This window comes from Coregonus clupeaformis, chromosome 16, assembly GCF_020615455.1.
Source record: "Coregonus clupeaformis isolate EN_2021a chromosome 16, ASM2061545v1, whole genome shotgun sequence".
Taxonomy (NCBI): domain Eukaryota; kingdom Metazoa; phylum Chordata; class Actinopteri; order Salmoniformes; family Salmonidae; genus Coregonus; species Coregonus clupeaformis.
Window position 1 is genome coordinate 176,312 of NC_059207.1, and position 19,499 is coordinate 195,810.

The 19,499-nt window shown below is 47.6% G+C and overlaps 1 protein-coding gene across 3 annotated transcripts in view; it reads right to left on the bottom strand.

Annotated features, from left to right (window-relative positions):
• LOC121551859 (platelet-derived growth factor subunit A-like) overlaps positions 1 to 12,107 on the bottom strand; it is a 30,431-nt gene extending 18,324 nt beyond the window's left edge. For 2 of the 3 annotated variants that reach the window (XR_006661835.1, XM_045225493.1), the window contains exons 1-4: positions 11,327 to 12,107; positions 10,098 to 10,197; positions 1,943 to 2,068; positions 63 to 250 (exon numbers count right to left, since the gene is read on the bottom strand). Coding sequence is in view for 1 of the 3 variants with exons in the window: in XM_045225493.1 (XP_045081428.1) it covers positions 63 to 250; positions 1,943 to 2,068; positions 10,098 to 10,197; positions 11,327 to 11,389 (477 nt within the window). In the remaining 2 variants the exon portion in view is untranslated. The remainder of the gene's footprint in view (positions 1 to 62; positions 251 to 1,942; positions 2,069 to 10,097; positions 10,198 to 11,326) is intronic. The other variant, XR_006661836.1, reaches the window with a different exon arrangement.
• Between the last annotated feature and the right edge of the window lie 7,392 nt (positions 12,108 to 19,499).

A 19,499-nucleotide genomic window follows, 5' to 3' on the forward strand; every position in this document is an offset into this window, starting at 1 on the left:
GTGTGTGTGTGTGTATGTATGTGTGTATGCGTGCGTGTGTGAAGCGTTTGTTCCTCTCTCACCTTAACAGTGCGGTGGTGCCTGCGCGAGGGGTGGCAGCGCATGTTGCTGGTGTTGCAGCATCCCGTGCACCTCTTGACCTCCACGCACGGCGGCCATATCAGGAAGTTGGCGGCCGTGGGGTCCACCTGGCTGCGCGGGATCTCATAGATCACCGTCCGTGTCTTACACACCGCAGGCACCGCCTCCTCTGTAGAGCGAGAGAGAAAGAGAGAGAGGGAGAGGGAGAGGGAGAGAGAGAGAGAGAGAGAGAGAGAGAGAGAGAGAGAGAGAGAGAGAGAGACTTTAATTAAACTACGTAGTATAATTAAGTAATAAGGCCTGAGGGGGTGTGGTATATGGCCAACATACCACGGCTAAGGATTGTTCTTAAGCACGACGCAACGCGGAGTGCCTGGATACAGCCCTTAGCTGTGGTATATTGGCCATATACCACAAACCCCCGAGGTGCCTTATTGCTATTATAAACTGGTTACAAACATTATTAGAGCAGTAAAAATAAATGTTTTGTCATACCTGTGGTATACGGTCTCATATACCACGGCTTTCAGACAAACAGCAGTGCATTGGTTTTCTGAACATTGGAAGATACACTACTCTCAGAATGTATGCTATTCTTATCTTTTACCCCTACACACACTGAGATCTCTGAGCACATTAAAGTATGTCATCTACATCACTGATCACTGATTCAGGATCAGCTCCTAACCACATTCAAAACCTAACTAGCACTAAAGGCTGATCCAGGACGATTCACAGAGGACAAGATGACAAATCCACTTACAGATGTTTTATTCTTCTTATGACCTGAGGAGTTTTGGTAGTAACTCAGTGAGTGGAGATTCTAGAGAAAGACTGCTCCTTTGTTCCGCTCTAATGCAGCTAGACTGGGCCAAACAGCCTTACGTCTGCATGTAGGGCTTATGATAAAGGACATGAATACTTAAATTATATCTGGAACGGAGCAAACGGAATGGCATCAAACACATGGAAACCATGTGTTTGATGTATTTGATACCATTCCCCTTATTCCGCTCCAGCCATTAACACGAGCCCGTTCTGCCCAGTTAAGGTGCCACCAATCTCCTGTGACTGGCACATATATTAAAACAGCAGGCAAGGCATGACCAGCCATTCATTTGAGATGTGATGCTCTGAGAAGCCTGCGGTATGCAACAGAAAGAGTAGAGTACTGAGTACAATATGCCACCATTATATTGTGCTGCTGCTGCGGCGTGTGCACAAAGTACAGTGAGTGAGTGATTGTTTGGATGCCAAAAACATCTGCAGTACTATTCATCCTCTTGGTATGGTACATGACCTAACCAGGAAGAACCCATAGTTACAGGCTGTAACTAAGGCCCGGAGCCCTCTTGTGTGATGAGTACCTGAAGAGTTTGGCTTAATGGGCTAATGCAGTCGTATAGAAGACTCGGGTTTGAATCCCGTCCGTCACACATCCCTACAAGCTACAGGCTATGCTCCTATCTAGGCCTCTATCAGATATTGCACCGTGTGTCTCCCAGGTAATATAAGTCAAGGCCCGGCGAGTTGAGACATGAATACTGAATGCCTGGAATTTCCTCACTTAAGGATACATTTTTCTCCTCCCGACATGTGTCTTAGATCTACACGCCACAGCCAATCATAGGCTCCCCTAGACCGGTAACCCCTCCCTTTCCTCACCAGCGATAATCTCCCATGAATCCTAGGGTAACTGTTTGGTAGATAGACGTCTTGTCTTCGTTATAAGTCAGTAAACAAAACGTAACATCATATCCATTCATTGTCATGCCTTGGATCAAACATAGCCTGTATGTGTGTATCCTGTACTGTGTTGTAATGTCATGATGTTTGGCATTGTGTTGTGTTGCAGACCTACCGACGCTCCTCTTGCGTCGGCTGTGTATCTGTGAGCTCTTCAGGTCTGAATAGCCGTGCTGTTGGGAGTAGTTCTTATGATGCTTCTGTATCAGCTTGGTCTCCTCGATGACCTCATTTTCCACACCTCGTCGAAACAGAAGGCAGCCGTGTTAATGCAATGTCTCGACACAAACACACACACACATACACAGAGAAAGGACGCTTACTCAAGCAAGTTCAGCACAGTTTCACCACTCAAGACTACGTTAATGACACTTTACAAGCCCACTAGAGCTTAATTGGAGGTGAATTACATTGTGGTAGGTGGCTAGTGTGGTCCTCACCAAAAGACTGCGTAATTGCCTCCATTGATGTTTTATGGAGCCTGCTTCTCCACAACAAACATTCCTAGTCACCGGCTTAATGAGTTAAATGAACCACCTTTATTGTCTTGGCAGATGGCTGATGATGTCATACCTCGACAGGAATCACCATCATCATCATTGTTCGGCTGCAAAACCTCCTCCAGTAGGGGTTACAGTAAACATGATATCGATAGTATGTTTCAAACCATGCCATAGATCTTCATGTAAACACAAAAACGAAATGGTTCTATATAGTGCCAAATAGCGTTCTTTGGCTTGTAACCACCATAGCGGATCCCTTTTTGGTGCTATAAAGCACCCTTTCCTAAGGTTCTATAAAGAACCATTAATAAAAGGTTCTATATAGCACCCTTTTTGGGGCTTACAGAGCCCTTTTTTATGGTTCTTTATAGAACCTTTATGGACAATGGTTCTATAAAGAACCTTCATCAATCTTAAATGTTCTTTGTAGTACCGTTTGAAGAACCATACAGGTTTTTATTTTGGTTAGCCATATTATATTGTTTGAATTCCATAGGTGTTATTATTGTGGTAATTGACTAGTTGAATCAGGTGTGCTAGCCCTGGAACTGCTGGGACTCGCTGAGGAGAAAACTGAGAACTGAGGTAGACAACAGTTCTCAATTGACATAAGGCCATATGTGAGTCTTTCACAAGGCACTGGCCATATTTACAACGTAATGGCATAACACCACAGATTACATAAACTGGAATGACACTCACTCACAGTTGTACAAAATGAGCTGTGAGCATACCATGCACCAAAATATTCTAATGAGCCACCACCCTTACATTTTAATTATCACTAAAAGAGAAACCCTTTTCTGAATTGCAAAGAACCATTGAAGGGCTCAATGGGTTCATTAAAGGCATTATGTTTCCACATAGAACCATCAACTTTCCCAAAGAACCCTTGAGGAACCCTCTTTTCTTAGTGTGTAATTACATGCTCAGTCTTATTCACCATTACTAAAAACTGGGGGAGGAGGAGGGGGAGACTTTCACAGCATGAATGCAGCGGCTACAGTTGAGTCACTTGTAATGTAAACCAAGGTGGTCGTTTCACAGGTGGTCATCAACCCCCATCAGCCAAGTAGTCTAATTAGTGGTTTTACATCACTATTTATGGGAAATGTTTACTTAAATGTTGACTTTCTGCCCATTTGGCACCTTTAGTGTACAATTACGTTGAGTGCAATTATGTTTAGTCATGGTGCCACAGTACAGTGCAGCGCTGTTAGCTAACTGAATGCTAACAGTTTACTGTAGCTAACTCACCTTATTACAGTCATGGTGCCAAAGTACAGTGCAGGGCTGTTAGCTAACTGAATGCTAACAGTTTACTGTAGCTAGCTTTCTGAGACACTGTTTACAGAACAGGTGGGTCCTCTCTCTGGTAACCCACCTGTTCAAGGGAAACAACCCCATACTTGTCCACATATACTGAACACACACACACACAAACCCAAACACACACACACAAAACGGAAACCTAAACACACACACACATCGGAACTCGACTCACTATGCTCATAACAACGTAAAGCCCAGAGTCAACCATTAGATAAAGCCTTCAGGTAAACACAAGGTCTTCACTTATCCAGCTCCTTTGTGCTATAGACGAGACATTTGAAAGGCTTTTCTTCTCCTGTAAAGGTCTATATAAACCTCTGTTTGCTTATTTATTTACATGTGTATGCTGCTTTTCGAGGCCTTGTCAAGCCTAAACATTGCCCAGGCAGCGGAAAGAGAGAGTGGGACTTTGCGTCTCCTTGTCAGCTAGTCAGTCATTTATATTTGAGTCATTTAGCAGATACTCTTATCCAGAGCGACCACAGGAGCAATTAGGGTTAAGTGCCTTGTTCAATGGCACATCCGACAGATTTTTTCACCTAGTCGGCTCGGGGATTTGAACCAGCGATCTTTCGCTTATAACCGCTAGGGTAACTACCATCCCATTCAGACAGCTGTGACCCAGAAAATATTTCCCTCCCTAGAGGAAGTGATTAGTGTTTACCTGCTCTGCTTGGGAGCTCTGTCTCCCTGCTGTTTAGCATAACACAAAACCTATAGGTATCACTGTGTCAAGTAGGTTCATGTACACTAAGGCACTCAAACACACATGCACGCACAAGCGGACACACACACATATGCACTCAGTCAGACACACACACATGCACGCATGGACACGCAGGACGTGCAAGCACACACTCAGACACACACTAACACACACACAAGCTCTGTCCTGTCTGCCCTTCTGTCAGTGAAACAGGTTCTGACAGCTGCCTGATATCTCCACCTAACAACCTTTTAACGCTGTGGGTCATTGACAGAACTCCCAGCGCGCTTCTCTCTCTATCTGTCTCTCTCTCTCACTCGCCCCTTAACCTTTCTCCATTTACCCTTCCCTCTTCCTCCATCCTTCTTTCTCTTGCTCTCTCTCTCAATCCCTTGCGCTCTCCCTTTTTATCTCTCTACCCCCACCCCCCCCCTTAATTTCTCTCTATCTATTCTTCCCCTTTCTCTCTCTAGGCAGGGAGGGAGTGAAGGAGAGGGGGAGGAAGGGAGGGAGGGAAGGAAGGAGAGGAGAGGCAGGCAGGGAGGGAGGGAAGAAGGAAGACAAGCAGGGAGGGCGTCATGGCAATGGACACCGGGAGGAGACAGGCCATGTCAGAGCGGCTGGCGAGAGAAAAGGACGCCATATAAAGGAGTCCTTTATGGACTAACTACTGCTTTTTTCAGCATCACAAAAGGACCTTTTTGTTGTTTTCCTTTCTACATGAAGAAAGCAGGCTGGGGGAGAAAGAGAGAGGGAGGGAGAGGGAGATGGATAGACTGAGTGATTAGAGCGGGAGAGGGATAAACAGAGACAGGGGAGAAGAGAGAAAGAGATATGGATAGACAGAGAGAGGGGAGAAGAGAGAAAGAGATATGGATAGACAGAGACAGGGAGAAGAGAGAAAGAGATATGGATAGACAGAGACAGGGGAGAAGAGAGGGAGAGGAGGAGAGAGAGGGGGAGGGGGAGAGAGAGGGAGAGGAGGAGAGGGGGGAGGGGGAGAGAGGGGGGGAGGGAGAGGAGGAGAGAGAGGGGGGAGAAGAGAGGGAGAGGAGGAGAGAGAGGGGGAGGGGGAGAGGGAGAGGAGGAGAGAGAGGGGGAGGGGAAGAGAGGGGGGAGGGGAGCGAGAGGGAGAGGAGGAGAGAGAGGGGGGGAGAGAGGGAGAGGAGGAGAGAGAGGGGGAGGGGGAGAGAGAGGGAGGAGGAGAGAGGGGGGAGGGAGAGAGAGGGGGAGGGGAGCGAGAGGGAGAGGAGGAGAGAGAGGGGGAGGGGGAGAGAGAGGGAGAGGAGGAGAGAGAGGGGGAGGGGGAGAGATAGGGAGAGGAGGAGAGAGAGGGGGAGGGGGAGAGATAGGGAGAGGAGGAGAGAGAGGGGGAGGGGGAGCGAGGGGGGGGACAGACTCCACTCACTCTCATCCCTCCCCTCTCTCTCTCTCTCTCTCTCTCTCTCTCTCTGTGTCTCTCTCTCTCTCTCTCTCTCTCTCTGTCTCTCCCTCTCTCTCTCTCTCTCTCTCTCTCTCTGTCTCTCTCTCTCTCTCTCTCTCTCTCTGTCTCTGTCTCTCTCTCTCTCTCTCTCTGTCTGTCTCTCTCTCTCACTCAATTCAATTAAATGTGCTTTATTGGCATGCCGTAACAATGTACATATTGCCAAAGCTTACTTTGGATATTTACAATTTTAACATAATTAAAGTAAAATAATCAATATTGTCAACAGAACAACAGTAACAACAATAACAAAGGGTCAAAATAACCAATGAACAATAACAATATAGAGGACATGTGCAGGTTGGTTGGTCTGTCAGACAACGTCCCTCATCTTATGGCAGGCAGCAATGTAGTGCGCTGCCAACCCTCTCTCTCTCTCTCTCTCTCTCTCTCTCTGTCTCTCTCTCTCCTCTCTCTCTGTCAGTCTCTCTCTGTCTCTCTCTCTCTCTGTGTCTCTCTCTGTCTGTCTGTCTGTCTCTCTCTCTCCTCTCTCTCTCTCTCTCTCTCTCTCTCTCTCTATGTGTCTCTCTCTGTCTGTCTGTCTCTCTCTCTCTCGCTCTCTCTATGTGTCTCTCTCTGTCTGTCTGTCTCTCTCTCTCTCTCTCTCCCTCCTTCCCTCACTCTATGTTTGACTCCCCCCTTTCTCTGTCAGCATGCTACCAGCTGACAACACTTCTGGACCTGTATTCATAAAGTATCTCAGAGTAGGAGTTCTGATCTAGGATCAGTGTTGCCTTTCAGATAAGACCGAAAGGGCCTGATCCTAGATCAGCACTACTCATCTGGTCATGGAGAAAATGGAAATGGTTATTCCTGTGAGAGAGTGTATCAGCCCACTGAGCACAGACGTCAGTTCAATGTCTAGTTTTAATTTACATTGGGTTTATTTGTCAACTAACCTGAATTCAACGTAAAATCAACAACAACAAAATCACCATGTCACTGGATTTAGATTAAAAGTTAAGTGGAAAAAATACAACATTTCCTTACGTTGATGACTTTTTGCAAATCCAATCAGATTTCCACGTTGATTCAACGTCATCACATTGATTCAACCAGTCTTTCCCCAGTGGGAGTATTTTGTCTTAATGGGCATGTGGCTGTGGGTGAATCTGGGCGCTCTGAGTAGGATTGCCGATCTAGAATCAGGTCCATCATGTCCATATAATCTTATTAAAAGGCAAAGACTGATCCTGGATCAGAACTCTGAGAAGCTTTGAGAATACAAGCCCTGAACTGTTGCCAACTGTAGGTACACAGGCAGGGCAGAGCTGTAGGTTCAGGTTGTTGTTGCACAAACTTTTCCCTGTAGAGTGAAGTGCAGCCAGGAATACAGGCTACAGATACTCCACCTATCCACATCAGGCCTCATGTCAAGAGTCAGGTTCCCCTTTCTGTCAGTCCTTCAGTAGAGAGAGATGAGAACAGACCAGACCAAGAGGCTGGGGAAGACGAGAGGAGAGGGGGAGAGGAGACTGGCTCCAGGGGGGACAGGGGGGCGAGACTTCAACAGGTCATCTCAGCTGTCACCCTATCTGAAGAGACCATCGCCTTGCTGACTGCTCCACACTGACACACACACACACAAGCGCATACACACCAAAACACACACACATGCATGTTCACACACACACACACCCACAGACACAGACAATCACCCTCCCGTCCACCATGGGCCTCCTACATGCCCCTGAGGCTGCTCTCATCACTGTAGACTCAACACTGCAGACTCAACACTGCAGACTCTCAACACTGCAGACTCTCAACACTGCAGACTCTCAACACTGCAGACTCTCAACATTGCAGACTCTCAACACTGCAGACTCTCATCACTGCAGACTCTCAACACCGCAGACTCAACACTGCAGACTCTCATCACCGCAGACTCTCAACACTGCAGACTCTCAACACCGCAAACTCAACACTGCAGACTCTCATCACCGCAGACTCTCAACACCGCAGACTCTCAACACTACAGACTCTCAACACTGCAGACTCTCATCACTGTAGACTCTCATCACTGCAGACCCTCAACACTGCAGACAGACCCATATAAAACACACAACAAGACCAGATAAGCCCTGAAGGCCTCCTTCTAAATGGCACTGACACATCCCTCCCTTCTTCCCAGGGCTCAACACAGTTGAAGAGGGTGAGAACTCCTGTCTGTACAAGGTATAGGAGCTCAAGAAGTGGCTGAGGGTTAAGGGTTCAGGATCCAATGGTTGCAACATATGCCATGGGACAAACAGACATAGATAACTCTCTCTCTCTCTCTCTATCTCTCTCTCTCTCTCTTTATCTCTCTCTATCTCTCTCTCTCCCTGTGTCTCTCTCTCTCTGTCTAACCCCCCTTCTTTACTTTCTGACAGGCAGGACCCAGTCCCTTGTACAGTACCCCTCCCCAGTAACTAACTTTACTGTCCTGCCATTCACAACAAAAGCTCTGAAAATACACCTCTGGCTGGCATCTAAGGTCTTTTAATGGCCTTCCTGGCAGCCTAATGGCCCATCAGGCAGTCTGTTGGCCTCCAGGCAGATGTATGTACTGTTAATAATAATCAGGCAGAGTACTACTGTTGAAGGGAGGCATTTTAATTGCTAGCTGCTAGAACCAGCCCTCCTGAGACCTATTTCAGACTCCAACCGATATGATGACGAGCTGAATTGTGGAGGAAAAGTCCTTTCATAATGTAAGCCTGGCTATATTCCACATGTGGTGTGTTTGTGTGTTGTGATAATCTAATGTAACGTTATTGCTTTGTTGATCTGATGGGAGACACAATACAAGTTTAACCAATGGTGATTCAATAAAGTTAACTGAATTTGCCAATAGGAAATGTGGATAAAACAAACAGACAACATCAGTACTAACATACATGCAACTATGACTAATTATAAATTAACCAATGAGGTAGGCCTATATCTGTACATCAATATAGGTGTGAGTGATGTAATGAACCCTGTATATAAGTAAAACCAATGAAAAGCCCATTGGCTATTTAATTAGCGAATAAGAGCAAATGTTTCTTGGAGCAATAGTACTAACATGAATCATATGGTTAATAGTAATCATAGTTGGCATATGAGGTAGCCCTTCCCTTACCAACACAGGTGTTTAAAGCCAATTATATAATTACCCATTTCCATCCACAAGCCAGACTAGGGGAAAGCCCAGATTTGATATATGGCGGGTGGCCTGTGTAAATAGAGGCTCATGTGAACGCAAACAGCTTGTGCCAGCGCACCCTTGTAACCCAATCTCCCCGTTAAAAGAGCCAGAGACAGACAGCTAGATTGCTCTCGACAAGAGACAACCACCTCCAAGGAACATGACTGCGGCAGAAAAGCGGTGCTCACTGCACCCTGCGCGCCTTATGCGCCTATCCGTTTACAGCCACCGTCCTGCGCACCACATGTCCCTATCCGAATACAGCCACAGCCAGGGGTATGTGGCACCCTACGTGCCATAAAGCCAGCATATTGCGGGTGACAATTGCTAAATAGAATCCGGGAAAATAAATATCGCAGTGAATGTCCACCTTCTATGTCACATGTGTCGGACGCGTCTTATCTCGCGCTGGTGTTTTCTTTATCAGTTCCCAAGTACGATGCGCCCCTTTCTGTTCCAGACAACCTGGCCTTCATCCTCCCTCCCTTCTCCTTCCCCCTGGCCTCGACTATAAATCCGGGAACATTTCCTCCATGAGACCCTGACTAAACACGCTCCGTGTCCTTGTAGTTTGTTTGTTTTCAATTAGCTATTACTACATCTAATATCCGCCAAATGTCTTCGGGCCGGGCAGCGGGGCACAGAGCCCTTTACGCGCTAGGCGCCGAAAGCAGCTTGACCATTCCATTCATTTCATAGCAACAGTTGTTGGAGAAGCATGCTGACTGGCTGCTGAGAGCCCAAGGTAAGTCTGATACGGAGAGCACCACAGACTTCAGCAACTCCCACTCAGTGAAACAAGAAAATGACTAAAACATGCATTTGCTGGTGTTGAATCGGTAACACTATCCAATCGGATATGCCCAAATAATGCCAGCTGCGTCTGTGCGACCTTCATATATTCGGTATCGTTCTTTCCCCTAGTTAGTTTTATGACACCGTTCTAAGTGACTTAGAAATACAAGTAAACACCTTTCGTGGTATCGCCCAGTGCGATAGATTGGGGTTCGAGCAAAGTTCAGTGGAATGGAATCACAGTTCGTGTGCGTAAAAGTATCAAGAGGCAGAATTTACCTTCGGGGGAGTCTATCTCGGAGTCCAATAACCGCTGGAGGTCGCTGATGCTGTGGATTTCGCTGTGGGACAGTCTCTCTATCAACTCCTGTGGGACTTCCTTCACACACACACACACACACACACACACACACACACACACACACACACACACACACACACACACACACACACACACAATCAAGACAAACCGATTAGAATGAAGATTAAAGACACATGTGGACTGTAAAAGAACGCATACATTGCGTCATTATCTATATTTTATTATTGTCTTATTCATGCAGGTCAATGGAGAGGAAAAATGACGCAAAGGTGTGCCCATTACAGCATGCATGTTCGGCTGTCTTGAGTCTTGTTCACAGGCCGTCCGCTACACTTGCACTTGTGACTTGTTGCGGATACTAGGTTTCTCTCTCAAGCTGGTAGGAGTGTTCGGCCTCACAGCGACAGAGCCTAGGCTATTTATATCTCCCAAGTGCGGTTCCCATGAAAGCGTTTGGCTAGCTCAACCATAACGTTGTCACAGTTGGCTCATGCTTAAACATATTTGGAGCGAGTGCCAAAAATAAGTGAAATATGTTTCTTGGTGCAGTTACAATGTTTGTTTCTAAAAGCGCTCTATGCAACGCATTCAAATGGCAAGTGGCGGTGGTGCTGATATTGCAAAAACATTTGTGTCGCCTTGGGGCTACAGGTTTCATTCTTGTTTGTTCGTTTTTTTGCCGATTCAATAGCTCAAAATTCCAATAGGCTTTTATGACTTAATATGCACAAAGTCAGCACAAAATGGTTAATGCACAACATTTTAAATATAAATAAAAGTAGGCCTAATGTGTTTGCATAATCAAAATAACGTGTATCCAAAATAGCGTAGGCCTATGTACTTTGTAACAAGTACGTTATTACTAAATTGTTAAGTCTATAAATCGTTGTGTCCCACAGCTTGTAAAACAACATGCAGCAATGTCGACTGCTGTGCAGCAAAGCCCCTTCTCCAGAACAAATGCGCGCTAAGGACAGCACGGGTACACTGAAGTCCCTAGACTCCCCTCTACCCATACGCCCCCACACTCAACCCCCTCAACACCGCAAAACGACCCCCCGCGCCAGCCAGAGTGTGATAGCACAAGAGAGAGGCATGCACTCTTCCTGACTGCAGCCTGCCACCATGGCTATTCCCATTCAACCCCGTAGCAAGTGGTTGCGAAAAGCACTCATGTATTTCATACCTCAGCAACAGCATTCAGCAGGTACGACGTACAGAGCAGGAAGTAGCAAAGTACGGGTCTCATCTCCCTTTAATTCCGATTTCCCCCAAAACAAGAAAAACGTCTCCTGCTGTAGGAGCCGCAAAGTCGCTCCTGCCCGCGGATGATCAAGAACCATCCCTCGGGGAGAGGAACGTGTGATTAGTCCTGTTCAGTCGCGCGCAGTACAACTCATAAACACTTGCTTGGGGAACTCTGCGGATATCTGAAGTGATTTGAAGTAGAGTAGTTGACTGTAATGTTATTCACATTCGTGCGCGTCCGCCGCTCAGAGCCCTCTCTCCGTGACAGAAGTAGGACGGACAAAAGGACATGGCTGGCTCCTTAGACCAGTTGAGCAGTAAGGCAATCCCAACAGAAGACCTTGACAATCATTGCACTTGTTATCGACCCCCCAAGAACGAATACTTTTTTTAGTCTTCTTCAGAGTTTGAAAACATGTGCAACAGTTCCCCTTGTTCTCAGATATTTCGAGTTCTATGCCCAAATTTGATTATTTATACGATTAATATTAATAACCATGAAATGTCAGTATTTCAACAAAAAAAAGTGCGTCTTTTTGAAATGGTACAATCCCAGGTTTAGGTCCCGTAATGAAAACCAAAAATTGAGCAGCGGAAATAGCTCTGTAAAAAGTTGTCCGTGTGTTCTATCCAGTGAGTGCTTAGCTTGCAGTGGGGAACAGCGAGCTCGACAGGTCCGTCTCTGTGTTGGACTTTGGAGTGAATAAAGTCTCGAGCGCACCGGAGCTGCTGAATATAGAGAGCTCGAGTGGGAGCTGTGTGAGCCGCGTGCCCGATGCGCCTCCCCTCGCGCTCCGGTGGTGCTCTCGCATCAATTCACCAGGCCAGGGAGCTGGTTGGTTGGCGGATGATTTAAGAATATACCCTCCTCCACCTCCCAACCCTACCTCCACCCATGACGTCACCTACAAAAAACACACGCAAAGGCTATTTAATGTATTGATTTAGCTACATATTAACTAACTAAATCTAAAAGGAAGTATTGAACATAATTTAAAAATATATATATTTAATGATGATGTAGATGATAAAGCCCATGCCTTTGACCATCACCAATCTTCCTTATGACACACAGAGTAACCAACTGTTACAACAGGTCTTAATGGTATCATGCATGAATGATCCATTTAACAAACTTTTATCCAAGCCTATGTCACTCAAATCATCAAATCAAATTTTATTTGTCACGTGCTTCGTAAAAAACAGATGTAGACTTAATAATAATAATATTGTCTATTATTGAGAGTAAGACCATCAGTTTAAAGGCCCAGTGTAGTCAAAAACGTGATTTTCCTGTGTTTTATATATATTTCCACACTATGAGGTTGGAATAATACTGTGAAATTGCGAAAATGATGATAATGCCCTTTTAGTGTAGGAGCTGTTTGAAATTTCAGCCTGTTTTGGTGGGAGGGAGTTTTGGCCTGCCTGGTTACACCACCAGGCGGTAAATTAGTTAATAGACCAATAAGAAAGAGAGTTCCAAACAAAGGTAATTTTCAGTTTTCCCCTCTCCACTCAAACCACTCCCAGATAGTCCTAGCAAAATTATTGCTTTGCTCTTTGCTAAGAAGCAATTGTTTTGTAATAATATAATAATATAATATGCCATTTAGCAGACGCTTTTATCCAAAGCGACTTACAGTCATGCGTGCATACATTTTTTTGTGTATGGGTGGTCCCGGGGATCGAACCCACTACCTTGGCGTTACAAGCGCCGTGCTCTACCAGCTGAGCTACAGAGGACCATGTGAGGGGACCATTTTAATTGAAAACAATCACAGTAAAGTACTTAATTGTTACCCAGAAATGATTTGATATTGAGATAAAACGTCTGCATTGGACCTTTAAACAAGAGGAGGAACCCACAACCCACTGTCTGGTTAACAAGAGACTGACTGGTCTAAACTTGCTCAGAGGAAGTCACCATTAGACTCTAGAGTAGAGGGGTGTATTTGGGAGGTCCTGGCTGGAAAAGCCCCTGGGGGCATGGTTAAAGTCTCAGGACCTACAGGACTGGACACACCACCGCTGGCCAGAGGTGACCATCAACACACAGGGTGGCCTCGGCCTCAATGCTCGTATCAGAGAACAACTTCCCTATAGCCTGAAACACAAACTGAATATCACTCACTCTATTGTTTCACTTTACAAGGTAAATAAACAGGGTGGCCCTTATGATCACAACTTCTCTCCAGCCTGAAATCCAAACTAAATATCTCTCTTGTTTCACATCACTGACTCAAGTGAAATAGTGGCCCCCAATTTCACTATAGATTGCATCACAGCAAAAGGCTTTTGATATCAGAGCAACTTTCTGAGCCTGGAATATAAACCTAATATCGCAACCTAATATTTCACCTGAATAAGTGAAGTGAAAACAGAGAGATATGGAGAAGAAGTGAAACAGAGGGACAAAAATAGAAACGGAGAAAAAGTGAAATGGGGCAATATTCAGTTTGGATTCCAAACTACAACCTTCCTGCATTCATACTATTTGACCTGCAGTTGTTAAACTCTAGGTTACTATAGTAACATAGTTATTTATCTGCCGTGTGCAGCACATTTACCCCATAATATTTGTCATGGCAGTGGTTGCTCATCGCCCCATAGCTTTCTATTGCATAAGTCAGGCCCAGAGAGATGGAGAGATGATGGGTCCTGGTATATGACTAATGACTGATGAGCAGGTTCCTTATATAGCCCCCATGTGGTCGCCAACGGTCATACACGTTCATCTCTATTACGTCACAGGTCAGAATGATTCCTGACCTGTACATTCAGTGAGATGAGTTGGTGGGGAGTAGAGGTGGGGAGTAGAGGTGGGGATTGGGGGGAAACTGAGAGGTTAGAGGAGAAGCGAGAGGAGGAGAAGAGAGGAGGAGAGCGGGATCATCACAGAACAGATTAGGGGAGTAGAAAAATAATAAGGGGGAATGGAGAGATGAGGAGAGGAATGGAAAGGAGAAGAGGGGAGTAGAAAGAAGTTGGGGGGGCAGCTGGCAGGTCTCTCTCTCTCTCTCTCTCTCTCTCTCTCTCTCTCTCTCTCTCTCTCTCTCTCTCTCTCTCTCTCTCTCTCTCTCTCTCTCTCTCTCTCTCTCTCTCTCTCTCTCTCTCTCTCTCTCTCTCTCTCTCTCTCTCTCTCTCTCTCTCTCTCTCCTTCACTCCCCCCCTCCACGGGCTATTAAACAACATGTTTACTGGCAACTGAGGTCTGTGTACCTAACAACATCAACCCCAATAAATCGTTTTATGGAAGTTGGCTGCACAGTAAACCTGTGGCCATAAAGACGTGGTGGAGGAGAAGACATGTTCTCTGAGTAAGGAGATGACTCCTGTTTCTCCCCGGGCCACACATAGCACAGCTCCCAACTGGGAGGAGGGAAGAGGGAGTGGGAATAGGAAAGAATTCCTGGTCCGGAAAGTAGTGGATGTGGTGGATACGAGTCTGTCTGACCTGGGATGTGGAGAAGAGCAGAGACATATAATTATTATAGAACATCCACCACTTGACTTAAATGGGAATGTCCGTTCTGTCTGTCAGTCTGACCTGTGAATGTGGAGGAGAGCAGAGAAATAGAATGACAAGTCAATGTTGTTGACTCAGTGATGGATGGACCTCTTGGCCGTGGTCTATTTAACAGTAGACGTTGTAACAAACACACTATCTTGACTAGAAGACAATCTTCCTCTCAGCTCAGTTTATCTAATACTCTCAACCCCCTAGAACTGAACCCAAGATTCTCACACTATAGACGTGTCAAAGAAGACACAACCGATAGAAGACAGGAATGCTATCTGTAGACACCCAATGTAATCCCCTCAGACGTCACAACACACTAGTTGTATAAATACCACTAAGTTCAACCATCCATGTCTATGTAGTAGACAAGCATTCTCAAAGCAATTGACCCTTGGATATTTGCTGTTATCTGCAGTGCTTTACTGTAGAAATGTCAGGCATTTTACAGTGTAGCAACACAGACATTGTGATGTTTCAACAAAGAAGAATGCAGGCAGAAGAGCAAACATCCTGTATCAGACACATCATATGGAGCTGGGTCATGTTCATTAGGCACCAAACGGAACATAACGTACTGAAACAGGTATAGGGACTACCTGGAGTGTGTTTTGCCCTAATGAACACGACCCTGGTGTCTCCCTCCCTACAATTATCTCACTGTGTGATACATGAGCTAGACCAGAGGATCACAGTGTCACGGATTCAGCCGAGGCTGCTCCTCCCCCTTGCTCGGGCAGGCTTCGGCGTTCGTCGTCCCCGGAGTACTAGCTGCTGCCGATCGATGTTTCGGTGTTTGTCTTGTTTAGTCTTTATTGTTTACACCTGTTTCCCATTATGTTGGATTGTATTCCCTATATTAACCCCTGTCTCTCATTCGTTATTTTGTGTGTTATTGTTTGTTGTCATTCCGGCAGTTCTTGTATGTACGGGTCTTTTCCTCCCTGTTTGGAGGTTTGTTGTTTTGTACGTTGATTTTACTGTGTTCAGTAAAATACGTTGCCAGCCGCTCTGTGTCCTGCTTTTGACTTCACTAACCGCATACACGTCGCGTGACAGAATAACACACCACCACATGGAGTCAGCAGGAGCGGCGGTGCCAGCTGGATCACTGGAGGAGCGCATTACACATGGAAGGGGTGATGAACACCTTGGGGCGATGGGAAAGAGGAGGTTTGCCCACACCTCCTCCGACGATACCACCACCATCAGCTATAGCCATCGCTTCACCTCCGGAGTCCAGTGGGATTCGGCTCTCGCTCCCGAGGGCTTATGATGGCACTGCGGCCGGGTGTCAGGGTTTCCTGCTCCAAGTGGAACTCTACCTGGCAACCATCCACCCGGTGCCCTCGGGATACGAGAGCATGTCCGCCCTCATCTCCTGTCTGTCCGGCAAGGCACTGGAGTGGGCCAACGCCGAGTGGGGGGAAATAGACGCTGCTACAGTCAACTATGCGGAGTTCACCCGCCTCTTCAGGGCGGTGTTCGATCATCCCCCAGAGGGGAAGGCGGCGGGTGAGCGTCTGTTCCACCTCAGACAGGGGAAGAGGAGCACTTGACTTCCGGACTCTGGCTGCCAATGCGGGATTGGAATGAGAGGGCCCTCATCGACCACTACAGGTGCAGCCTGAGGGAGGACGTTCGTCGGGAGTTGGCCTGCAGGGACACCAACCTAAGCTTCGATCAGCTGGTGGACATGTCGATTCGCCTAGATACCCTGTTGGCTACTCGCGGACGTCCGGAGTCGGGGCCGTCCATTCCATCCCCCAGCACTTCCGAGCCGAGCCCTATGGAGCTTGGGGGTGCTGGTGCTAGGGAGACGAGGAGAGAGACCAGGAGAGAGGCCGTCCCCTGCACCAACTGTGGCCGCAGAGGACACACTGCGGTTCGGTGCTGGGGAGGGTCTCCTAGGAATCGAGGCAGTAGGCAGCACACTGATGAGTCATTCCAGGTGAGTAAGCACCCAACTCACCCAGAGCTCTCTGTTGTACATATGTGTATTAAAGTTGTGTTTCCCGAGGTTTCTTCTCACTCCCAGCATAAGGCGCTAGTAGATTCAGGCGCAGCTGGGAATTTTATCGATCGCCGGTTCACGTATAAGTTAGGGATTCCTATTGTACCAGTTGATGTGCCCTTCCCCATCCATGCCGTAGATAGCCGCCCTTTGGGGTCGGGATTGATTAGGGAGGTCACAGCGCCACTTAAGATGAAGACGCAGGGGGGCCATGAGGAGATTATACAGTTGTATTTGATTGACTCTCCTGCGTTTCCCGTGGTGTTGGGGCTTCCCTGGTTAACATCATGACCCCTACATTTCATGGCAACAGAGGTCTCTCAAGGGATGGTCTGATCGGTGTGTCTGGCGGTGTGTAGGTGTTTCCGTAGGGGCAACGACGGTGGAAAGTCCGAACCAAATTTCCACCATGCACATTCCTCCTGAGTATGCCGATTTGGCACTCGCCTTCTGTAAAAAGAAGGCTACTCAATTACCACCTCATCGACAGGGGGATTGTGCGATAGACCTCCAGGTAGGCGCTGCGCTTCCTCGTAGTCATGTGTATCCTCTGTCTCAGGAGGAGACGGCAGCTATGGAGACATACGTCACCGAATCTCTGAGACAGGGATACATACAGCCGTCCACTTCCCCTGCGTCCTCGAGTTTATTTTTTGTGAAGAAGAAGGATGGGGGTTTACGCCCGTGTATTGATTACCGTGGTCTCAATCAGATTACAATCAAATACAGCTATCCTCTCCCTCTGATTGCTAGTATGACGGAGTCATTACACAGGGCGTGATTCTTCACAAAATTGGATCTCAGGAGCGCATACAACCTGGTGCGCATTAGGGAGGGAGATGAGTGGAAGACAGCAATCAGTACCACCTCGGGTCACTATGAGTACCTCGTCATGCCATACGGTTTAATGAATGCTCCTTCAGTCTTCCAATCATTTGTGGACGAGATTTTCCGGGATTTGCATGGACAGGGTGTAGTGGTGTATATTGATGACATTCTAATATACTCCACTACACGAGCCGAGCATGTGTCCCTGGTGCGTCGGGTGCTGGGTAGACTGTTGGAGCATGACCTGTATGTGAAGGCAGAGACATTTCTGTTCTTCCAGGAGTCCATCTCCTTCCTGGGACATCGGTTGTCAGCGTCAGGGGTGGAGATGGAGATTGACCGCGTTTCAGCCGTGCGTAATTGGCAGACTCCCACCACGGTGAAGGAGGTGCAGCGGTTTTTGGGTTTTGCCAATTACTACCGGAGGTTTATCCGGGGTTTTGGACAGGTAGCAGCTCCCATCACCTCCCTGCTAAGGGGGGGCCCGGTGCGTTTGCAGTGGTCGGCTGAGGCAGACAGGGCGTTTAGACATCTAAAGGACCTGTTCACCCCGGCTCCGGTGCTGGCACATCCGGATCCCTCTTTGGCGTTCCAAGTTGAGGTGGATGCGTCCGAGGAGGGGATCGGTGCTATACTGTCTCAGCGCTCGGGCACGCCTCCAAAACTCCGCCCCTGTGCTTTCTATTCCAAGAAGCTCAGTCCGGCGGAACGCAATTATGACGTGGGGGACAAGGAGCTGCTAGCGGTGGTCCAAGCCCTGAAGGTGTGGAGGCATTGGCTTGAGGGGGCTAAACACCCTTTTCTCATTCTGACTGACCATCGTAACCTGGAGTACATCCGGGCAGCGAGGAGACTGAACCCTCGTCAGGCTAGGTGGGCCATGTTTCTTACCCGGTTTGTATTTAAGCTCACTTATAGACCAGGGTCACAGAACGCTAAGGCAGACGCCCTGTCCTGACGATATGACACAGAGGAGAGGTCCATTGAGCCCACTCCCATACTTCCGGAGTCTTGTCTGGTGGCACCGGTGGTGTGGGAGGTCGATGCGGAAATCGAGCGGGCGTTACGTACCGACCCTACTCCCCCAGAGTGTCCAGAGGGACGGAGGTACGTGCCGCTCGAGGTCCGTGATCGACTGATATATTGGGCTCACACGTCACCCTCCTCTGGTCATCCTGGTATTGGTCGGACAGTGCACTGCCTTAGCGGGAAGTACTGGTGGCCCACCTTAGCTAGGGACGTGAGGGTTTACGTTTCTTCCTGCTCGGTGTGCGCCCAGTGTAAGGCGCCTAGACACCTGTCCAGAGGGAAGTTACAACCTCTACCCGTTCCACAACGGCCGTGGTCTCACCTATCGGTGGATTTTGTCACAGACCTTCCCCCCTCCCTGGGGAATACCACGATCTTGGTCGTTGTGGATCGGTTTTCTAAGGCCTGCCGTCTCATTCCTATGCCAGGTCTTCCCACAGCCCTACAAACGGCCGACGCCCTGTTTGCTCACGTCTTCCGGTACTACGGGGTGCCTGAGGATATAATGTCTGATCGGGGTCCCCAGTTCACCTCTAGAGTCTGGAGGGCGTTTATGGAACGTTTGGGGGTCTCGATTAGCCTTACCTCGGGTTTTCACCCTGAGAGTAATGGGCAGGTGGAGAGAGTAAACCAGGATGTGGGTAGGTTTCTGAGGTCCTATTGCCAGGACCGGCAGGAGGAGTGGTCGGGGTATATCCCCTGGGCAGAGATAGCCCAAAA